Source organism: Ambystoma mexicanum, chromosome 10 (genome assembly GCF_040938575.1).
Source record: "Ambystoma mexicanum isolate Mex_15411 chromosome 10, UKY_AmexF1_1, whole genome shotgun sequence".
In the NCBI taxonomy this organism is placed as follows: domain Eukaryota; kingdom Metazoa; phylum Chordata; class Amphibia; order Caudata; family Ambystomatidae; genus Ambystoma; species Ambystoma mexicanum.
The window spans coordinates 1,576,952,872-1,576,971,944 of NC_090932.1; the positions used below are offsets into that span (position 1 = coordinate 1,576,952,872).

The window sequence follows — 19,073 nt, forward strand, 5'->3', positions numbered from 1 at the left end:
GAGCAGTCATAACCCAATTGAAAACAAAGCATAAGAACTGGTTACGAACATACAAAGCAGTTTTGATATGCTGACTGCTCTAGCTGGTAAGAATACATCACAAATTTGGGCCATTATCATTCAAACAACTATAGGGCACCAAATTGTTTATCAGTCGAATAATGTAGCAGAACAAACTTGGGTGAAACACTTCTCAAACTTATTTCTGCCACCCTCAAACCCATGCTGCCAAAGCCCATTACAACCAGTAGAGAAATTCTCTTTGACATTCGACAAGGAGGACATTCTTTACTATATAAATCAGGCAAGTCAATCGAGAGCTCCAGGGGTGGGCTCTCGAATTACACATTGAAGCAGCATCCCGAAATATGGTCTGAAATACTATTCAACATGTTTTCAAATATTATTCAGACACAATTAATACCTCAATCATGGAAACATTCCTTCATTCTTCCGATTTATGAGAAAGGTTGCAGATCTGATCCAGCGAGTTATAGGCCTATTGCCTTGTTAGACGCCCCCCCGGGAAAGATCTTCAATTGCGTTGTGCTCAGAGATCTGAATAATTGGGCATCTAGTTTAAGGAAAAGAGACCCCTTTCAAGCTGGTTTTGTGTCTGGTCTAGGGACTTCACCAAACATCATCACTTTGAACATGTTAAAATCCCAGTGTGCATCCCAGAATCAGCCACTATATTTGGCATTTATTGACTTCCGGGTTGCTTTTGATTCTGTTCATCGACGTTTACTTTATAAGAAATTAACTTGCTATGCCTGTCCTTCTTCTCTCATCTCCATAATTAAGCAATTACACACCACAACCTCCTTACAAATTCGACTCATAATGGAAGGGTTGTCTCTAAATTGATTCCCACTGGGCAAGGTCTTAAGCAGGGTTGCATTTTAGCATCCTTTTTATTCAATCTGTTTATTCTCGATCTGGGCGAATCATTTTCTATTAGTGTATGTGATGCACCAAAATTGGGTCTTCAGCGCATATCCTGGATGTTATGTGCGGATGATCTTGTCCTATTATCAGAAACACCTAGTGGGCTTCAAAATCTATTGTACAAATTATCTGCTTATTCATTGTTGAACAATCTCATCATCAACTTGGAAAACACTCAAATTGTCATCTGTCACAAGAACAGAAACAAAAGCCAAAAAAAATACAGGTGGCAACTTGATAATGCAGTACTATTGAATGTCCAAGATTATAAATATCTAGGTCTGACAATGTATAACACCTTGTCTGAAAATGCCTATATTGTTTCACTGAATCTTAAATTGTAAACGTTGAAATCTCAGGCAAATATATTAGTGTATAAATATGGCAAATTTTCATACAGTCACATTATGTCATTTTATCAAGCTAAAGTGGTGCTGATCCTATTCTATGGAGTTGAAACTAAACTTCCAATGAAGTGCAATATTTGGGAATCATGTGAAGATCGATTCTGGAAATCTGTGCTGAAGCTACCACAATGCACTCCGCTTCCTATGATTCATTTTGAACTGGGTTTGGTTTCGCTTTTTGCACAGCTATTATGGAAGATGTGTAGTCTATTCTGAAAATGTCGGTTCTAGGTCAAAGGATCGACAGTAAAAGGGTCGAGAGGTCAAAGGGTCGACACCAAAGGGTCGACAGGCCAAAGGATCGATTTTCCCCCAACTGCTCTTTTTTTGCTAAAAAACACTTTTTTCACACAAAAAAAAATGTGACAAAAAAAAATTAGATCCTTTGACCTGTCGACCCTTTGGTGTCCATCCTTTGACCTGTCGACCCTTTATATTCGATCCTTTGACTAGACACAGAAAATGTCTACTAGGCTTTGCAAATAATAACATCTTAAGCACAGTTGCGTACCATCTTGTCAGATCATCACATTTCTTTGCATATACATAGAGAAGTTGTGTACTGCATGCATTATCTGATGCCTCCATATCCATAGAAACCTTGCTGACAAATCCAGATCGAGACAAGCTGAAGTTATTCCAATATGACTGGATATGGAATCGAACTAAATGCTGCACCTATAAAGACTTTAATGAACAATTATTTGGGCCTCAGAAAATGCGAACAATGTCAGATTACTTGATAAAATTCCCCTCACCATACATTAGACAACAATATTTACGGTTTAGATTTAATCTTTTACTGACAACAGAAATAATGGTAAGGAGAGGAATTCTTCCTAAAGAACTAAATTACTGTCGATTTTGTCATGATCTGAATTGTCGAGAAACTCTGCAGCATTTAATAGTGATCTGTCCAGCTTTAACCTTAACGAGGAAAACTTATTTTAGTGGACTGTTATGTGTGTATACCCCAATGGATGAAAATTAAATATGGATTGCGATATTCAGGAGCACGAAATTGGCAATTAGGATTGCAATAACACAATACCTAAATGCCATTCTACCAAATGACAACAACGAACTTGAGTGATCACCTGTGTAGCATTTGGATCAGCACTATTCTACACTTTGGAGTAACCATATCATATTTATTATATAATTCTTTTCTTATTTTTCCTCTTTTTATACAGTAATTGTTCTTGTGATCATATATTTGTTTTCTGTATTTTTGCACAACTATGGATTATTCTTTTGTTATTTGCGCACATGAAAAATGATGTATGTGTTTTTAACAAAGACAATGTTCATCTCTGATTGTATTTGAAAGGTTGATTTTATCAGCCAACCAAATAAAAAATAAAAAAAATAACGTGTGTAGCGCAGCCACTGACCCGGAGGCTTAAGGTCGCAAAACACAAAAGACATGGACAGACAACCTCACTTCATACCGAGAAATGTCACAGGGGAATTAAAAGTAACAGGGATAATATTAATTAAATAGAAGGGTCTTAAGTCCCTTTCTGAAGACCCTGAGAGAGGTCTTTTCTCTCAGGTTAAGGGGTATTCCATTCCAAGAGGCTGGTGCTGCCGCAAAGAAGGCTCCCTTTTTCACCTGTGACAACCTGCATGCAGGGATTTTTAGTAGTGAATGGTTGTTAGATTAAATTATATTTACTGGCTTTTGGTACCAATTCATCATTGAGAAATGTCGGCCCAGCGTTTTTCGTGCAATTGTGCGTGATCACCATCAGCCGAATGCAAATTCTTTCCTTGATTGGCAGGCAGTGTAAGTCCCTTCTTGCATCAGAGATGTCTACGTTCCACAATAACTCTCACTGCATTATTCTGCATCACTTGGAGTCTGTTAATCTCACAATTAGGTAGACCAGTTAATAGACTACTGCAATCATCTATTCTTGATCCCATAAGGGCACGCTCTAGGGTTTCCCGACTTGTCCTAGAAAGAAAGGGTTGTGTATGGGCCAAAAGTTTAATGTGGTATACTGCAGAGGCCACCAGTCTGCCAACCTGTGCTTTCATGTTCAGGTTGCAGCCCAGGTAAAGCCCCAGTGTTTTAACCTTATTTTTAATTACAATAGTACACCCATCAATCTGTACTTGGGTTTACCTTTCTTCCATCTTACGTGTTTTGGTTTCAGTACCCACAATCATCAGCTCTGCATTTGCTTGCATTAAGTGATAGGCCAATAGCACACATCCATTCTTGGATAAGGCCGTAGATCCAGTTCCTGTTGGCATCATCATCCGCAAAGACACCAGTGAGGGTTATGACATTGAGTGTCATTGGGGTAGTTAGCAAACTCAATGCAATTAATGTCCAGAAAATCCAAAAACATCACTATAAATATATTATAAAATATAGGGGAAAGACAAGCTCCCTGAGGTATACCTTGAGCCAGCCCTATGGGATTAGCATCAGCTAAGGCACTACTCACTCTCCACTGACGTCCCCCAAGGAACGATTTGACCCACTGAGCTGCCAAGGTGGTGAAACCCGCTCCCTCCTCCAACCTGGTGACCAGTGATGTGTATTCCACCAGGTTGAAGGAGGCAAACAGGGCCAGAAGCATAAGCATGCTCGTATTTCCCTGATCCGTATGTCGGAGAAGTCTGGACTGTAAGTCCAACAGTGCTGTCTCTGTCCCTTGCCTTTCTCTAAATCCTGATTGCCCCTGGCATAGACACATAGACTCACACAACAGTACACGACGAATACCGGCCGCAAACACCCCAGGCCCAGCCAACGGATCCACCGGGCTGAGGCTGCCAACAGCACATCACTGCTCTCTTGCACTTTTCCAGCTTCCTCCCACTAACTCGCCCTCCCTTTTTCCCCTCTTTCAGAGCCGCAAGAGCATCAGGGGATCACTCTGGTGGTGATAATGTGCGGTACAAATGTCCTTTAACATTTACAGTAACATACAATTCTGAATATTTATGATCCAACATCTCCAGACCCCTCCTGTTGGGTACAATTAAGAAACCATATTTTCAATCCAATCCTAATAATCTTATTGTATGTGGAGATTGCAACAAAATTATGGACCTGTTCTTGGATAGGAAAGCCAGTGTACATTTTAAAAACACCAAATCTCACACACAATTTCCACATTTTATATCCAAATTAGGCCTTATCGATGTTTGATATGGAATTTACATTTTTCTCTAATCCCCACCACTCTTTCTCAAGATTGGAAAATGTATCCATTTTCTTTTTCCAATTCTTCTGGATGCCCACATTGAATGTATAGCACTGTCAGACTATGCGCCAGCCCATATTCAACTGACTTCCTCAGAGAACACTTGCAAATCCAATAGATGGAGATTTAACTCAGCCCTCTTAACAGATGAGTCATTTACACCCTTCATCACTCAACAACACAACAATTTCTTTTCAGAGAATAAAAGCCAAGACAGACCTGTTGCCAATAATTGGGATTGCTATAAAGCTGTACTTAGAGGTCATATTTTATATTTTGCTGCTACTAAAAAGAAAAAAGCTCAAACAATAATAAGACAATATTGTCAAACAACTCAAATCCCTTGAATCTCAATATACACGCACCAACACTCTGTCTATTCTTATTGATATTATTAAGCTCAGATAGCAATATAATAAAATTGTTACACAATATTCTTGTGCTAATCTTTTCAAATATAAAGCAAAAATATATCAATTCTCTAACAAATAAAGTACTTCACTTGCCTCATACCTCAAACTTAAAAAAGAAAAAGTCAGAACTTTGCTTATCAATGATCAAACGGGCAATAGGACCTTTTCAGATAAAGAAATTATCCACATTTTTTAAAAGGTCTACCATAAATTATACACGTTTGATGCTTCTTCTAAAAATATGCATGTTCATGCAGCTCATACTACTTATCCTACTTATCCCAGGGTTGATTTACAGAAATTGAATGTTCCTATCTCTCCCAGTGAAATGTATAAAGCTATACAAGATCTCAAAAACAGTAAAGCCCCTGGTCCTGATGGCTTTCCTATTGATTTTATTTGTCCACTTTAATAATCTATTAGTTGCCAAGTTTAATTAACTCATTTCATTATAGAAAAGAAGGCACAAGGCTCATTTTTAGAAGCTATGCTAAGCGTCTTTCACAAACCCAGTAAAGATCCTGAACTGCCCCAGATGTATAGGCCAATCTCCCTTATGAACACAGACTGTAAGATTTTATGAAAGATTTTAGCAATGGACTCCTTCCTTTTCTACCCAACTTACTAAAAGATGATCAGGTGGGATACGTCAAAGGTAGACTATCTTCCTATAACATTAGGCTATTTTTTAATATTTTAGACAATATTCATGCCAGTGTTCTGGAGAGAGCTGTGATTTGCCCTGTAACTTTTTATGATTGCTCCTTCATCAAGGGGAAAATTAGATTAATAAATTGTACAATTATTAAATCTGCCCGTAATCTTAGAACCTATATGTTCCCATATATTTCAAATACCTCTCTGTTTATTTTGCCATGCATTTGGTTTAATTCGCTAATAAGAATTAATAGAAGGTCTATCGATTGGAGGGCCTGGCTCTCTTTGGGCATTAAATATCTAGACCAGCTTTATGTACAAGGTGCTCCAGTCTACTTCAATTAATTCACTGCAATATTCCATATACCGGTTTCATATATGCAGCAATATATGACTATCATTGATGCAATTATAGAAATCTATGACACGTTGATATGTAAATCTACTGCTCCCAATGTTCATAGGTTGCAATGTATACAAAATTCCAACATGACTGCCTCATTATTCTACAAAATTCTTTCAGACGTTTCTTACCCGGAAACTATGTGGGGTTTTTATCATGCTTGGCAGCAAGATTGCACTCTACGGGACAGTCAACGACACTGGCCTCAAGTATGGAATCATATTTCCAAGGTAACCACGTCAGCCAGTCTACTTCAAACATTATGCTTCTTTCATCGTAGAGCTTTTATCACCCCTCTTCTACTCCTCAGGGGTGGTACTGTGCATAACGACAGTTGTTGGAGTTGCCTACATGCGCAAGGTACCTTTAAGCATATGTTTGTTGAATGCCAATATGTTATCATTTTGGAAGAGTGTGTGTAATACGCTTAAGATGCTTTTTAACTTGCAACAAGATTTCTGTCTTCAATTTCTCTTTTTGGGCGGTATGTCATAGATAGAAATGGATGTTACCTGTGTGATCTTCTTTTTTAGTATCCATTCAAGCCATGACGTTCAATAGGAATTATGTAGATCAACTTTATTATAAAGTGCAGTGGAACTCAATTTTCAACATTCATAGATTCGAAAGATGTAATGCCTCTACTCCTCTTTTACTATCAAAGCATGAACTAAAATGGCAGCCTTTTCTAGGATTCTTAGCTCGTGTAGCCTCTACCTGATTAATAATCAACAAGTGAAATTTCTGTGCATCATATCCATGCTACTCTCTCCCCACCCTTCACTCCCTTTTGTACATGTTTTGTTTTGTTTTGTTTAAGTGTGTGTCATGCTCTTTCACTTACGAGTTTCATTCATATCCATACACGGCCTTCATGTATTCTAATGTTCATTCCTGATTGCCAATTTGTTGCATTATTAACATGTTTAATGATTTACAATGTAATTCATGTATGCCTTGTATGTCTTGCCTTGCATAAAAACTTTTAAACTAAAAAATAAAAACCCTATCCCGACCCCCTTTCAGCCCTTTCACCCCTTAACCCACAACCACATATACAAGTAACTTCGAAGTAATTTCCATGTACTAAATTACCACAAAGTAATTTATTTTGTGGAAACAACAGACGACCAGAAAAAGAAATGTCTTATCCTGGATTTTGTAAGATAACATGAAGTAAATTTACAAATGTTGTGCCTTGCTGATGGCGATAAGGAAAGTATTATTGGAAAGCTGATGATTAGAGTAAAGGCTCATGTTTCACCCCACGCCTGTCTGGACCCTGGCTCTCCCATGGATCATGTGGTTGGAGACACTGCCGGCAAAAGAATGAGCATGGTCTGGTTCATAAATCAGAGATTTCCCAGCATTGGAAACGCCATGAATGGGTGCTGTAGTCTTTGGATGTGAGGGAAACAGGTCGACAGCCATCATCAAACTACAAAGATAGGCCGAAATCTTAAAGGCTCCAGATCACTTCTACCACTATCACCTAATTTTTAAGCTCTATGCTGCAGTTGCGATGACCGGGATGAGCAAGGATGGGCAGGTAGATGTTTGCTGTTGATGCCAAGAGCCTCAAATAGGGGGCATGACTCTGTTGGGAGCCAGAGTGAATGGTGCCAGCCATTTCAGTATTGAGTGTTGGTGGTCAAGGGGGGTTGCATATGCTGCAGCCCTAATCCAGTGAGTCTGAACAAGGCGTCTTTATGGAGAGGTGCACTACCATCAGGGCTCTCTTTCTTGGTACCTATTGATTTTATTAGGCATGCCTGTCTTCTGTACAGCAACCTCCCGTTTCCTCTGCCCTGGCCTCTTTTACAAGTTCTACAAAGTCTATCCACTAGACTCCAGGCAGTGCCCAACTCAAAAAACACCCTCATTCCCTGGCTTGTGGAAGCTCCCATTCATCATTCGAGTGTATAAAGGAACCAATACCACATGTTCACAACATTTCTACATGAAACACATTCACTGGGATTCTTTGGGAATGCTAGACTATGAAATATTAACATCAAGTACAACAGAATTAAAAGTATTACAATCCTAAGAATGCTCAGCCTGGAATGCTAGACAATCAACTATTACCATCAAGCACAAGAGAATCAAGGGTATAGCAGCCCTAAGAATGCTCAGCCTGGAATGGAATGCCAGACAATGAAATATTACCATCAAGTACAAGAGAATCAGGAGTATAACAATCCTAAGAATGCTCAGCCTGGAATGCTAGACAATCAACTATTACCATCAAGCACAAGAGAATCAAGGGTATAGCAGCCCTAAGAATGCTCAGCCTGGAATGGAATGCCAGACAATGAAATATTACCATCAAGTACAAGAGAATCAGGAGTATAACTATCCTAAGAATGCTCAGCCTGGAATGCTCTACAACTAAAGGCCTGATTAACAGAATTGTTTTATAAAAGTGCAGTCCTATAGGAAAAAGCTCTGTGAATCAGTCCCTAAATGTTACCATCAAGCACAGAAGTATACAAATCCTAAGAATGTTCACCCTGGAATGCTAGACAATGAAATAATACGATCCAGAACAAGAGAATCAAGAGTATAAAAATCCTAAGAATGTTCAGCATGAAATGTGCATTTACCATTATGAACAGATGCTTGAAGCACTTCCAATGTCTTTTGCACTGTCTTATGAATTGTATAGACTATGTAACCCCTCTTTCTCTAGACCCTTGAAGGGCACATTTTAACAAGTATTGGCAATAGTCACAGTGTACATGTACAACTGCACAGTAACCAGCTGGTACAATGTCCTCGATCAATTGCCTCTTTGAAGTTCTAGTTGAAGGTATTTGACATTCTATGGAAGGATGCCAAACACGCTGGCTGTCGCCCCAATCCTACGAAGCTCAGATACTAGGTAAAGATGTTTTCCATGCATTCTGAAAAGCCTTTTAGAAAGGCAATATAGTAGCACCATGGTGATATTTTATAGAACCCAAGCGCATCACCATTCTCTTAAACAGTGGAAGATTGATGGCTTTCTTTCACAGGTTGGAGATATGTCAAGCAGCACAGAGCAGAGTGTCATGCCTACAAAAGACTTATTGTAAGGCTTGGACTATATACCAAAGCTTGGCTTATCATGCAACATAGAGTGTCTATATAAAATTCATTGCCCTATACAGTATCTTACTTGCTTTTGCATTTCATGTTTACATCACATGCTGTGTTGTTTGCCTTTAAAACTATTTACAAACTGAAAAAAAGGTTTTTTGTAAGATAAAGTTTTTTTTATAGCTTTACATTTTTTATGTGTGGCTGCCTTTGTTTCTACTTCATTCTTGGTCTTAAGAACCTGGGTCACTTAGGACAATTCTATAGTCCATCAAAACCCAGAGGCTTATTTGGAGAATTGTGGGGGAATAGAGTACCCTGTCGAAAGCCAAAGGTCTCCCACTGAGGTTCTGTGGGCAGATATAGACAGATGGTGTCACTGGCAAAACATCACCTTTGTGGGGTGTGAACATGTCCCCCGGAAGACATACACTAGCTTACACCAAGGTCACAATTAACATGATCAGATCATCCGCCATGGAGGGTTACGAATACTCTAATCAAATTGCGACAACAATTGAAGGCTAGACGTGTAATGGGTCTGTGGGCATAACGGACATTATGCATTCCCAATCTATATCTGGCATAGCAGGCAAGCATCAATTATGCAAACTCATGGAGACCATACTAAACTGCATTGATACCGCAGAGCTGCATGCCAACCATCAAGGCGACCATCACGTATATCTGCAGGCGCACAGACCGGTCTCTCAGCAAATCAAGCACGCTCATTATTTTAATGGACTTCATGGCAGCTTTCTCTTGCTTCATTTCCTCAATCTCTTCTCTGTGGTCCCCTTTGCCCCAAAGCTGCTGGACAGCTGAAAATGAGAAAAGAAATAACAAAGAGAGGGGCAAGTCAATGGATGAATTCTTCAATCATATTTACAACGACTTCCATACACCCATTAGTTGACTCTTCAGTTCTCTGTAGTTCCTTCTGACCAACAATCATATATTCATCCACCTAAAAATCAATCACTAACCTAAACCAACAGCTAATCCAACAAGATCACCCAGCCTACCAGAGAAACAGTCACCCACTTGATTATCTAATGATGTATTCATCCCCATTATAGCATGTATTTTGGTACATTCTCATTTCTCCTCCTCACGCTACTCCTTTCTCCTCTTTTGTCCTTTTCACTCCTCAGATACACTCCTTGTGCCACTTCTCCTTCTCAGATCTCAATCCTCCAACTCACCCCTCGTCCTTACTCGTCACACATAAGGTCCATTTTAAAATGTTATCATTCCTTCCCCTCAAATGTCATCCTTCTTTCTCATACCACCGCCTAATGTCTAACACTTCACCTCAGAGAGAGAAAAGAAGTCTCTATATATAAATAGAAACTGGACTGCAATTGCAAATCTGAAATCATTAACTTTTATCGGTAAACTGTTTGAGCAGTACCTGTTTGCACATTTTGGATAACTTTTGTGATAAATAGTGCTTTTTAAAAATGAGTTCAGTTTGTTGAAATAGTCAAAATTGTGTCCAATCGCTTCACACTAGCCTTCTTGGCCTTATCACCAAGTTCAGGCCTGGCTGCACATGTATCCTTTGCGTTGGGAACTGAGCATATGCACAGCTATCCTTACCCTTAGACCCTGCTAAAGTTCGGCGTGGGATGACAGTCCTTTTACCCAATGGACTGACAGATGTCACACTCCTTCTGTTATCACGTCCAAAATTGAGGCTTTCTGAATCAGAACATTTAGTTCAACTTTACAAACATTTAGTTTAGTAGTGAGGGTTGTGAAAATTGAAACGAACTCCAAGACCAGGCCCCATTGTTTGCTTGGTGATTGAACGTTGCATCCCTTTTATCACAGATATATTTGTTAAATATATCAATCTGTGGTAATTCCCATCTTCCCAAAATGCTCTTTGATTTTATGCAAAACAGTCAGGAACCCCACTGGTGTTATTTGCCACTTCCTCTTTCTTATACGGGTATTTCAAAAGAGTGCAACAGAATTGTACTAGACTTCCCACCATTGAATGATAACCTACTCTCAGCAAGGTAAGTGTAACATTCTTATTATGAGTACAACATACACAGGGAGTTATTAGAAATTAACATTTTACAATTTTAAAATGTCAATTTACAATGTTCGTGCAATTAAAAGAATTGCATATTTTTTTTTTTGGTAACTGCTTTTGCAAAACACACTGCCCCGTTCAAGATCCAAGAGATCTGTTTTTCCTCTGGTCTTGGAGCTTTCACCAACAGATGGTGTGGGGGGCATGGCTAGGGGAAGTCGAGTATGATGAAGACAGCGAAGATGAAGACAGCTGGGAGAATGTAGGGCAGCATACCAGACAAAGGAATGCAGGGAACAGAATTACAGGAGATGCACACTTAAAGTCCCTTCATGGATATGGTGTAAACTGTGAAAACGTGGTATTTCACATAACTCCTATTTATTAAATACCACCTAATGATTCATTGTGATTGCATGGGATATTTAAGGCATGGGATACATAGACACTGCTTATTTATCCCTTGATGTAAGAAATGACCTCCTGTTTTTCTCTGCCCTTATGACATGCAAATCCATAAGGAGGTAGTACCAGCAGCAGATGCATGAAGGTATTATCTCTGAAGAAATGGGGGAATACAGCCAATGGTTTTTCCTCTGGAAGTAATTCCTGCATTCACCAATGGAATATGGGCCATCAAACGATGGGCTAACTGCAACTCATCATCGGGTGGTGATTCACCCATCAGAGCTACTCCCTATCATCATGTAAGGCCGCAGCAGGCCTACTCCTGAGACTTAACCGAAGAGACCACAACACCCCAGCTCTGATATGTCCGTGCTGGCTACCAGTAAAAAAATGCATTCACTTTAAAGCCCTCTGCATCACCCACAAATCTCTACATGGACAAGGAGCCACATTCCTCCAAGCTAAATTCAACCGCTACCAGCCAGGAAGAAACCTAAGATCGAGTAATGACCTCCAAATCGAAACTTGGAGGAACTGCATTCTCTTATTTGATAGCCAAACTATGGAACTCGGTACCAAAGGAAATAAGAATGACAGAAGGGCACCTGACTTTCAGAGAATGACTGAACACCTGGCTATTCAACTCACTGAGATAAGCAGAAAAACACACAACCCCACACATCATACACTGGGACCAAAGCAAACATGGGGCAATACGGATTGAAGAACCAACAATAAAGCCACCACACACCCAGAGCCAAACAGAAACCAACTAACCACCCACCTCCTTTAATACACACCTGCATACCTCTCACATACCACACAGACCCAAAAGGGCCATCAAAACTATACACCAAAAAACCATGCAAACAACACACCCACCGCTAACACGCCACAAAAACGAACAGTTGCAATCAACAAACAACTCAGACACTGGACCCTACCCATGCGGGCACAACATGCCCAGAGCACACAAGAAAGCACACCCAGAAAGCTCACACGACAGACACCAGTTTCTCCCGGTTCTGCAAGCATCAACAGAGAGCACAACCTCTATCCGTTCCCTCTTCCCCCACTTACCAACCCCACCCCCTTTTCTAATAGAGACACAAGTGCACCTGGAGTCCATGCAAATGGCTGTGGTGCATGATATAAATCTTTATAACATAACATAATGCGTGCCCATGCACTGTCACAGGGTCATGGTTGGTGAGTGACTGTCCAAATGGAATCAGCGGGGTCTTCACCCACTCTCAAAGCTTGTGTTAAAGGAGTCAGTGAGTCATAACTAATTAATTGTCAAGTGGCCTTTTACACACTCACCTTTTCTGTCCCACAAAGACATACCATTTCTGGACTCAACATATTAGATAAGGCTCAAAGTGCAAGTTTATTTGATCGACAAAATGAAGAGTGTAAAGGATTGAGGAGGACTCTGTCGCCAGGTACCTTTCATGCAGCCGGCCTCATCTTGTTTTTCCATGAGCAGGTATGGGGGCGTCTCTGGCAAAAATGGAAGCAAAAACAGCTGGACCAGTGACGCGACTGCGCAGACACTCATTACGTAGGGCCACAGGGATTCCGTCCCAAAGAGTTCGCTGTGAATGGCAAAGGAAATGGGCATTAGATAGGTTCACAAGTACACATTATGCTGCCTATGGCGGTCATGCCACCTCTGGTCTTTAACCCCTTTGCACCGCGCTGAAGGTTCCATGAACTAGGCCCTAGATGTGAAAATCAGTGCAAACACAAAACCAGTCACAAAATAAAGCAGCAAATTTAGAGATTTGAGAAAAACCTGCATGGGCAATTAATACAGGATCATTGTGAATCAATATCCCAGAGCAGGAACACTTGGAAGTAGCTAAATATTACTGCAGATTAAGTCTACCTGGGCACACTCACAGTCTGAGTATTACAATAAACCCACACAAGGCAGGCCGAGTGGCAAGGGATACCTTACCTCCAGATATAGGAGATACACCAAGTGCTCCAGTTTACTCCAGGCATCACAGTACAAAAGTGAGATGCTAAAATTGGCTCGGGAGGATAGCTCAAGGGTAACGCACATGTTTTGAAAACAGGACAAAACAAAGCAGCACGGGTTCGATAATTAACATCACCCTTAAGAGCTGAGCTCTGAATTGTAATGCAATATAAAAAACGAAATGTCATTGTTTTTATTTGAATACATTGTGCTGTTAGAAACACACATATGGATCTTACAAGAAAAGAGCTCTGTCCTCTTCTGCATGATGAGTTCACTTTGTTACTAACAAAGAGGCCAAAAGTGCAGTTTCATAACGTGGAAGTCACAAGCGGATGGCAGGCGTTCTCTAATTTCTATGTTCATTGTAATAATAAGATCATGTTTTCACACAGCGCTTCATGCTGGATTGTTCCAGCTTCTTAGCACTAGCTGTGATTATTACCTAATTAATAGTAGTACTCAATTTATCAACCTCAGAACGAACAAGGGCTGAGTCACCAATGCTGTGAATTGAACTTGAAAAATAAACCTAGGGCCCTCGCTTGAAGCAAGCATGTTACATGCTCTGTTCCCTGTGTGTGCGTGCATGAATAGAACCTTGGGTGCCTGGTTGTTAAATGGACTTCTAGAATGTTCCGTGTGTTTTCTGACCGGAGTGCCCCATGTGTGTCAGCTTGTCGGAGTCTGTTAACTTTCCCTCATGTGTGGATGAATGGAGTCACTGTCCAACTTATGCCTACTTACCTTCGTACTACTAATGACAGGTGCATTTGCAGAATGCACATTCACTGCCCAGTGGGCATCTTGGCGCTATTGACAGATAACAGATATGTTATTGTTACCCAACTAAATGGTACTCACTTTATCGATCTCGGAAGGAGGAAGGGCCGAGTGGACCTGCCGGGATTTGAATCTGTGACCATGAGATCAAACACAAGCCCTTGTAAGGGATGCGTTAGTCCACTGAGCCACAGACCCGGCTGAAGAACATTCGCCGTACAACAGGCCGACTTCCGTTGTTGGACACCCTAACTCACTGATTTATCCTCCCGGCTCTTTTAGAGCATGTTAGGAGCAGAATGACAAGTTGTTAGAAGCCAACCAGATGTTCGGAAGGGCAGACATGTAGTACTTTTGGATTTTACTGGCACTGCATAACATTAATTCTAGAGTTTAAAAGTGGGCAATCATTACATGGGAAGCATGCTTATGAAAAAGACTCTTGAAAATTAGGATAACGGTTTGGCTACAATCACACACAGAGGCCGATTCATGGAATAATTAGCGCGGCGCAAGTGGGCAAAAACGTGCGATTCGCAGTGGAATAGCGAAAATCGCAGTGCAATTGCGAAAATCGCACGAAAAGCAGCGCACGTCGATTCATGGAAGGCCGTGCGCGAGAAAACCAGCGGATGTGCGATAAAAAAGTGCGCGGCGCACGTTGGCGCACCGGCCATCTAACAGTGTGCGCCAGGTCACAGCGAAAATCGCACAGGCCACAGCGAAATTCGCACATAGCGCGGCGCACGCAACAAAAGGGCGTAACACTCGGAATGGGGAACAACTTGCCAAAACGTGGGCGTCACGGGGGAAGTACAGGGCACAAGTGCGCGGAACGCCCACACGCTCGCCTACAACACGTATTCATGGAATAGAATAGGGGAAAAAAGCGCACGCTCAAACCAGCGCACAGGCACAAACACGACCGCCACAAGAAAGCAGGCGGTAGCGTCTCTGCGGCTGTAAGAAATGTGCGCCAAAAGGTGCGCCAACAAATCGCACCTATATACTGCCATGATGAATGTCCCATACTGTGGCCCTCCAGGAAAAATGACGTGCAAAGGGGTACCCACAAACACGGACACCCGCTGACAAAAAATACGTGTGCGTGTATACCGGGGTGCGCGGGAAGTCTAACACGCGATTTCAGCAGGGTACGTGCATCACAGGGGTTCGCGTGAAGTTTCACACGCGATCGGGCCTGGGGGAGCGGGCTACGTGTATATCAGGGGTTCGCGTGAAGTTCCTCACGCGATCGGGCCTGGGGGAGCGGGCTACGTGTATTACAGGGGTTCGCGTGAAGTTCCTCACGCGATCGGGCCTGGGGGAGCGGGCTACGTGTATTACAGGGGTTCGCGTGAAGTTCCTCACGCGATCGGGCCTGGGGGAGCGGGCTACGTGTATTACAGGGGTGCGCGGGAAGATCCAGGGGTGCGCGGGAAGTTCCACACGCGAATAGCCTGGGGGCGCGTGTATTCCAGGGGTGCGCGTGAAGTTGCACACGCGAATAGCCTGGGCGCGTGTATTCCAGGGGTGCGCGGGAAGATCCAGGGGTGCGCGGGAAGTTCCACACACGAATAGCCTGGGGGCGCGTGTATTCCAGGGGTGCGCGTGAAGTTGCACACGCGAATAGCCTGGGCGCGTGTATTTCAGGGGTGCGCGGGAAGTTCCACACGCGAATAGCCTGCGCGCGTGTATTTCAGGGGTGCGCGGGAAGTTCCACACGCGAACAGCCTGGGCGCGTGTATTTCAGGGGTGCGCGGGAAGTTCCACACGCGAATAGCCTGGGCGCGTGTATTTCAGGGGTGCGCGGGAAGTTCCACACGCGAATAGCCTGGGCGCGTGTATTTCAGGGGTGCGCGGGAAGTTCCACACGCGAATAGCCTAGGCGCGTGTATTTCAGGGGTGCGGGGGAAGTTCCACACGCGAATAGCCTGGGGGCGCGTGTATTTCAGGGGTGCGCGGGAAGTTCCACACGCGAATAGCCTGGGCGCGTGTATTTCAGGGGTGCGCGGGAAGTTCCACACGCGAATAGCCTGGGCGTGTGTATTTCAGGGGTGCGCGGGAAGTTCCACACGCGAATAGCCTGGGCGCGTGTATTTCAGGGGTGCGCGGGAAGTTCCACACGCGAATAGCCTGGGGGCGCATGTATTTCAGGGGTGCGCGGGAAGTTCCACACGCGAATAGCCTGGGCGCGTGTATTTCAGGGGTGCGCGGGAAGTTCCACACGCGAATAGCCTAGGCGCGTGTATTTCAGGGGTGCGGGGGAAGTTCCACACGCGAATAGCCTGGGGGCGCGTGTATTTCAGGGGTGCGCGGGAAGTTCCACACGCGAATAGCCTGGGCGCGTGTATTTCAGGGGTGCGCGGGAAGTTCCACACGCGCCACGCGAATAGCCTGGGCGCGTGTATATCAGGGGTGCGCGGGAAGTTCCACATGTGATTTGACAGTGTGGGTCCTCCCAGGTGTACCCTGTACACCCTCCACGGCCCCTGCAGGCAGCCCACACCACAGGGGACTACCCTGCATCCCTGGTCATGTCCCGCAGGCAGCCCACCCACCATGGGCATGCCCCCCAGCAAAGGCACATGTCTCCTTGAACTAATGAACACCAACTCATGTCCCCTTGCACCCCCACCCCCCAGCACTGTGGGGCACCTGCCAGCAGGCCCCCACCCATGTCCAACTCATGTCCCCCACCACCCCCACCCCCCAGCACTGTGGGGCACCTGCCAGCAGGCCCCCACCCATGTCCAACTCATGTCTCCCACCACCCCCACCCCCCAGCCACCAGGGTCAGCCTCCACCAGGCCCCCACTCATGTCCCCCACCACCCCCACCCCCCAGCCACCAGGGGCACCCTCCACCAGGCCCCCACTCATGTCACCCACCACCCCCACACCCCAGCAGTGCAGGGTCACCCTCCACCAGGCCCCGACTCATGTCACCCACCACCCCCACCCCCCAGCCACCAGAGGCACCCTCCACCAGGCCCCCACTCATGTCTCCCACCACCCCCACCCCCCCAGCACTGTGGGGCACCTGCCAGCAGGCCCCCACCCATGTCCAACTCATGTCCCCCACCACCCCCACCCCCCAGCACTGTGGGGCACCTGCCAGCAGGCCCCCACCCATGTCCAACTCATGTCTCCCACCACCCCCACCCCCCAGCCACCAGGGTCAGCCTCCACCAGGCCCCCACTCATGTCTCCCACCACCCCCACCCCCCAGCCACCAGGGGCACCCTCCACCAGGCCCCCACTCATGTCACCCACCACCCCCACACCCCAGCAGTGCAGGGTCACCTTCCACCAGGCCCCGACTCATGTCACCCACCACCCCCACCCCCCAGCCACCAGGGGCACCCTCCACCAGGCCCCCACTCATGTCTCCCACCACCCCCACCCCCCAGCACTGTGGGGCACCTGCCAGCAGGCCCCCACCCATGTCCAACTCATGTCCCCCACCACCCCCACCCCCCAGCACTGTGGGGCACCTGCCAGCAGGCCCCCACCCATGTCCAACTCATGTCTCCCACCACCCCCACCCCCCAGCCACCAGGGTCAGCCTCCACCAGGCCCCCACTCATGTCTCCCACCACCCCCACCCCCCAGCCACCAGGGGCACCCTCCACCAGGCCCCCACTCATGTTTACCACCACCCCCACCCCCCAGCCACCAGGGTCAGCCTCCACCAGGCCCCCACTCATGTCTCCCACCACCCCCACACCCCAGCAGTGCAGGGTCACCCTCCACCAGGCCCCCACTCATGTCTACCACCACCCCCACCCCCCAGCCACCAGGGTCAGCCTCCACCAGGCCCCCACTCATGTCTCCCACCACCCCCACCCCCCAGCCACCAGGGGCACCCTCCACCAGGCCCCCACTCATGTCTACCACCACCCCCACCCCCCCAGCCACCAGGGTCAGCCTCCACCAGGCCCCCACTCATGTCTCCCACCACCCCCACACCCCAGCAGTGCAGGGTCACCCTCCACCAGGCCCCCACTCATGTCTACCACCACCCCCACCCCCCAGCCACCAGGGTCAGCCTCCACCAGGCCCCCACTCATGTCTCCCACCACCCCCACCCCCCAGCCACCAGGGGCACCCTCCACCAGGCCCCCACTCATGTCTACCACCACCCCCAAACCCCAGCCACCAGGGGCACCCTCCACCAGGCCCCCACTCATGTCACCCACGACCCCCACACCCCAGCAGTGCAGGGTCACCCTCCACCAGGCCCCCACTCATGTCACCCACCACCCCCACACCCCAGCAGTGCAGGGTCACCCTCCACCAGGCCCCCACTCATGTCACCCACCACCCCCACACCCCAGCAGTGCAGGGTCACCCTCCACCAGGCCCCAACTCATGTCACCCACCACCCCCACACCCCAGCAGTGCAGGGTCACCCTCCACCAGGCCCCCACTCATGTCACCCACCACCCCCACACCCCAGCAGTGCAGGGTCACCCTCCACCAGGCCCCCACTCATGTCACCCACCACCCCCACACCCCAGCAGTGCAGGGTCACCCTCCACCAGGCCCCGACTCATGTCACCCACCACCCCCACCACCCAGCCACCAGGGGCACCCTCCACCAGGCCCCCACTCATGTCTCCCACCACCCCCACCCCCCAGCCACCACGGGCACCCTCCACCAGGCCCCCACTCATGTCTACCACCACCCCCACCCCCCAGCCACCAGGGTCA

At 45.9% G+C, this 19,073-nt stretch overlaps 1 protein-coding gene across 1 annotated transcript in view; it reads right to left on the minus strand.

Annotated features, from left to right (window-relative positions):
• Positions 1–19,073, minus strand: part of LOC138492615 (solute carrier family 2, facilitated glucose transporter member 11-like) — a 306,936-nt gene that overhangs the window by 52,108 nt on the left and 235,755 nt on the right. Inside the window, exons 6-7 of the mRNA XM_069619908.1 lie at positions 13,038–13,186; positions 9,767–9,954 (exon numbers count right to left, since the gene is read on the minus strand). Coding sequence (XP_069476009.1) covers positions 9,767–9,954; positions 13,038–13,186 — 337 coding nt within the window. The remainder of the gene's footprint in view (positions 1–9,766; positions 9,955–13,037; positions 13,187–19,073) is intronic.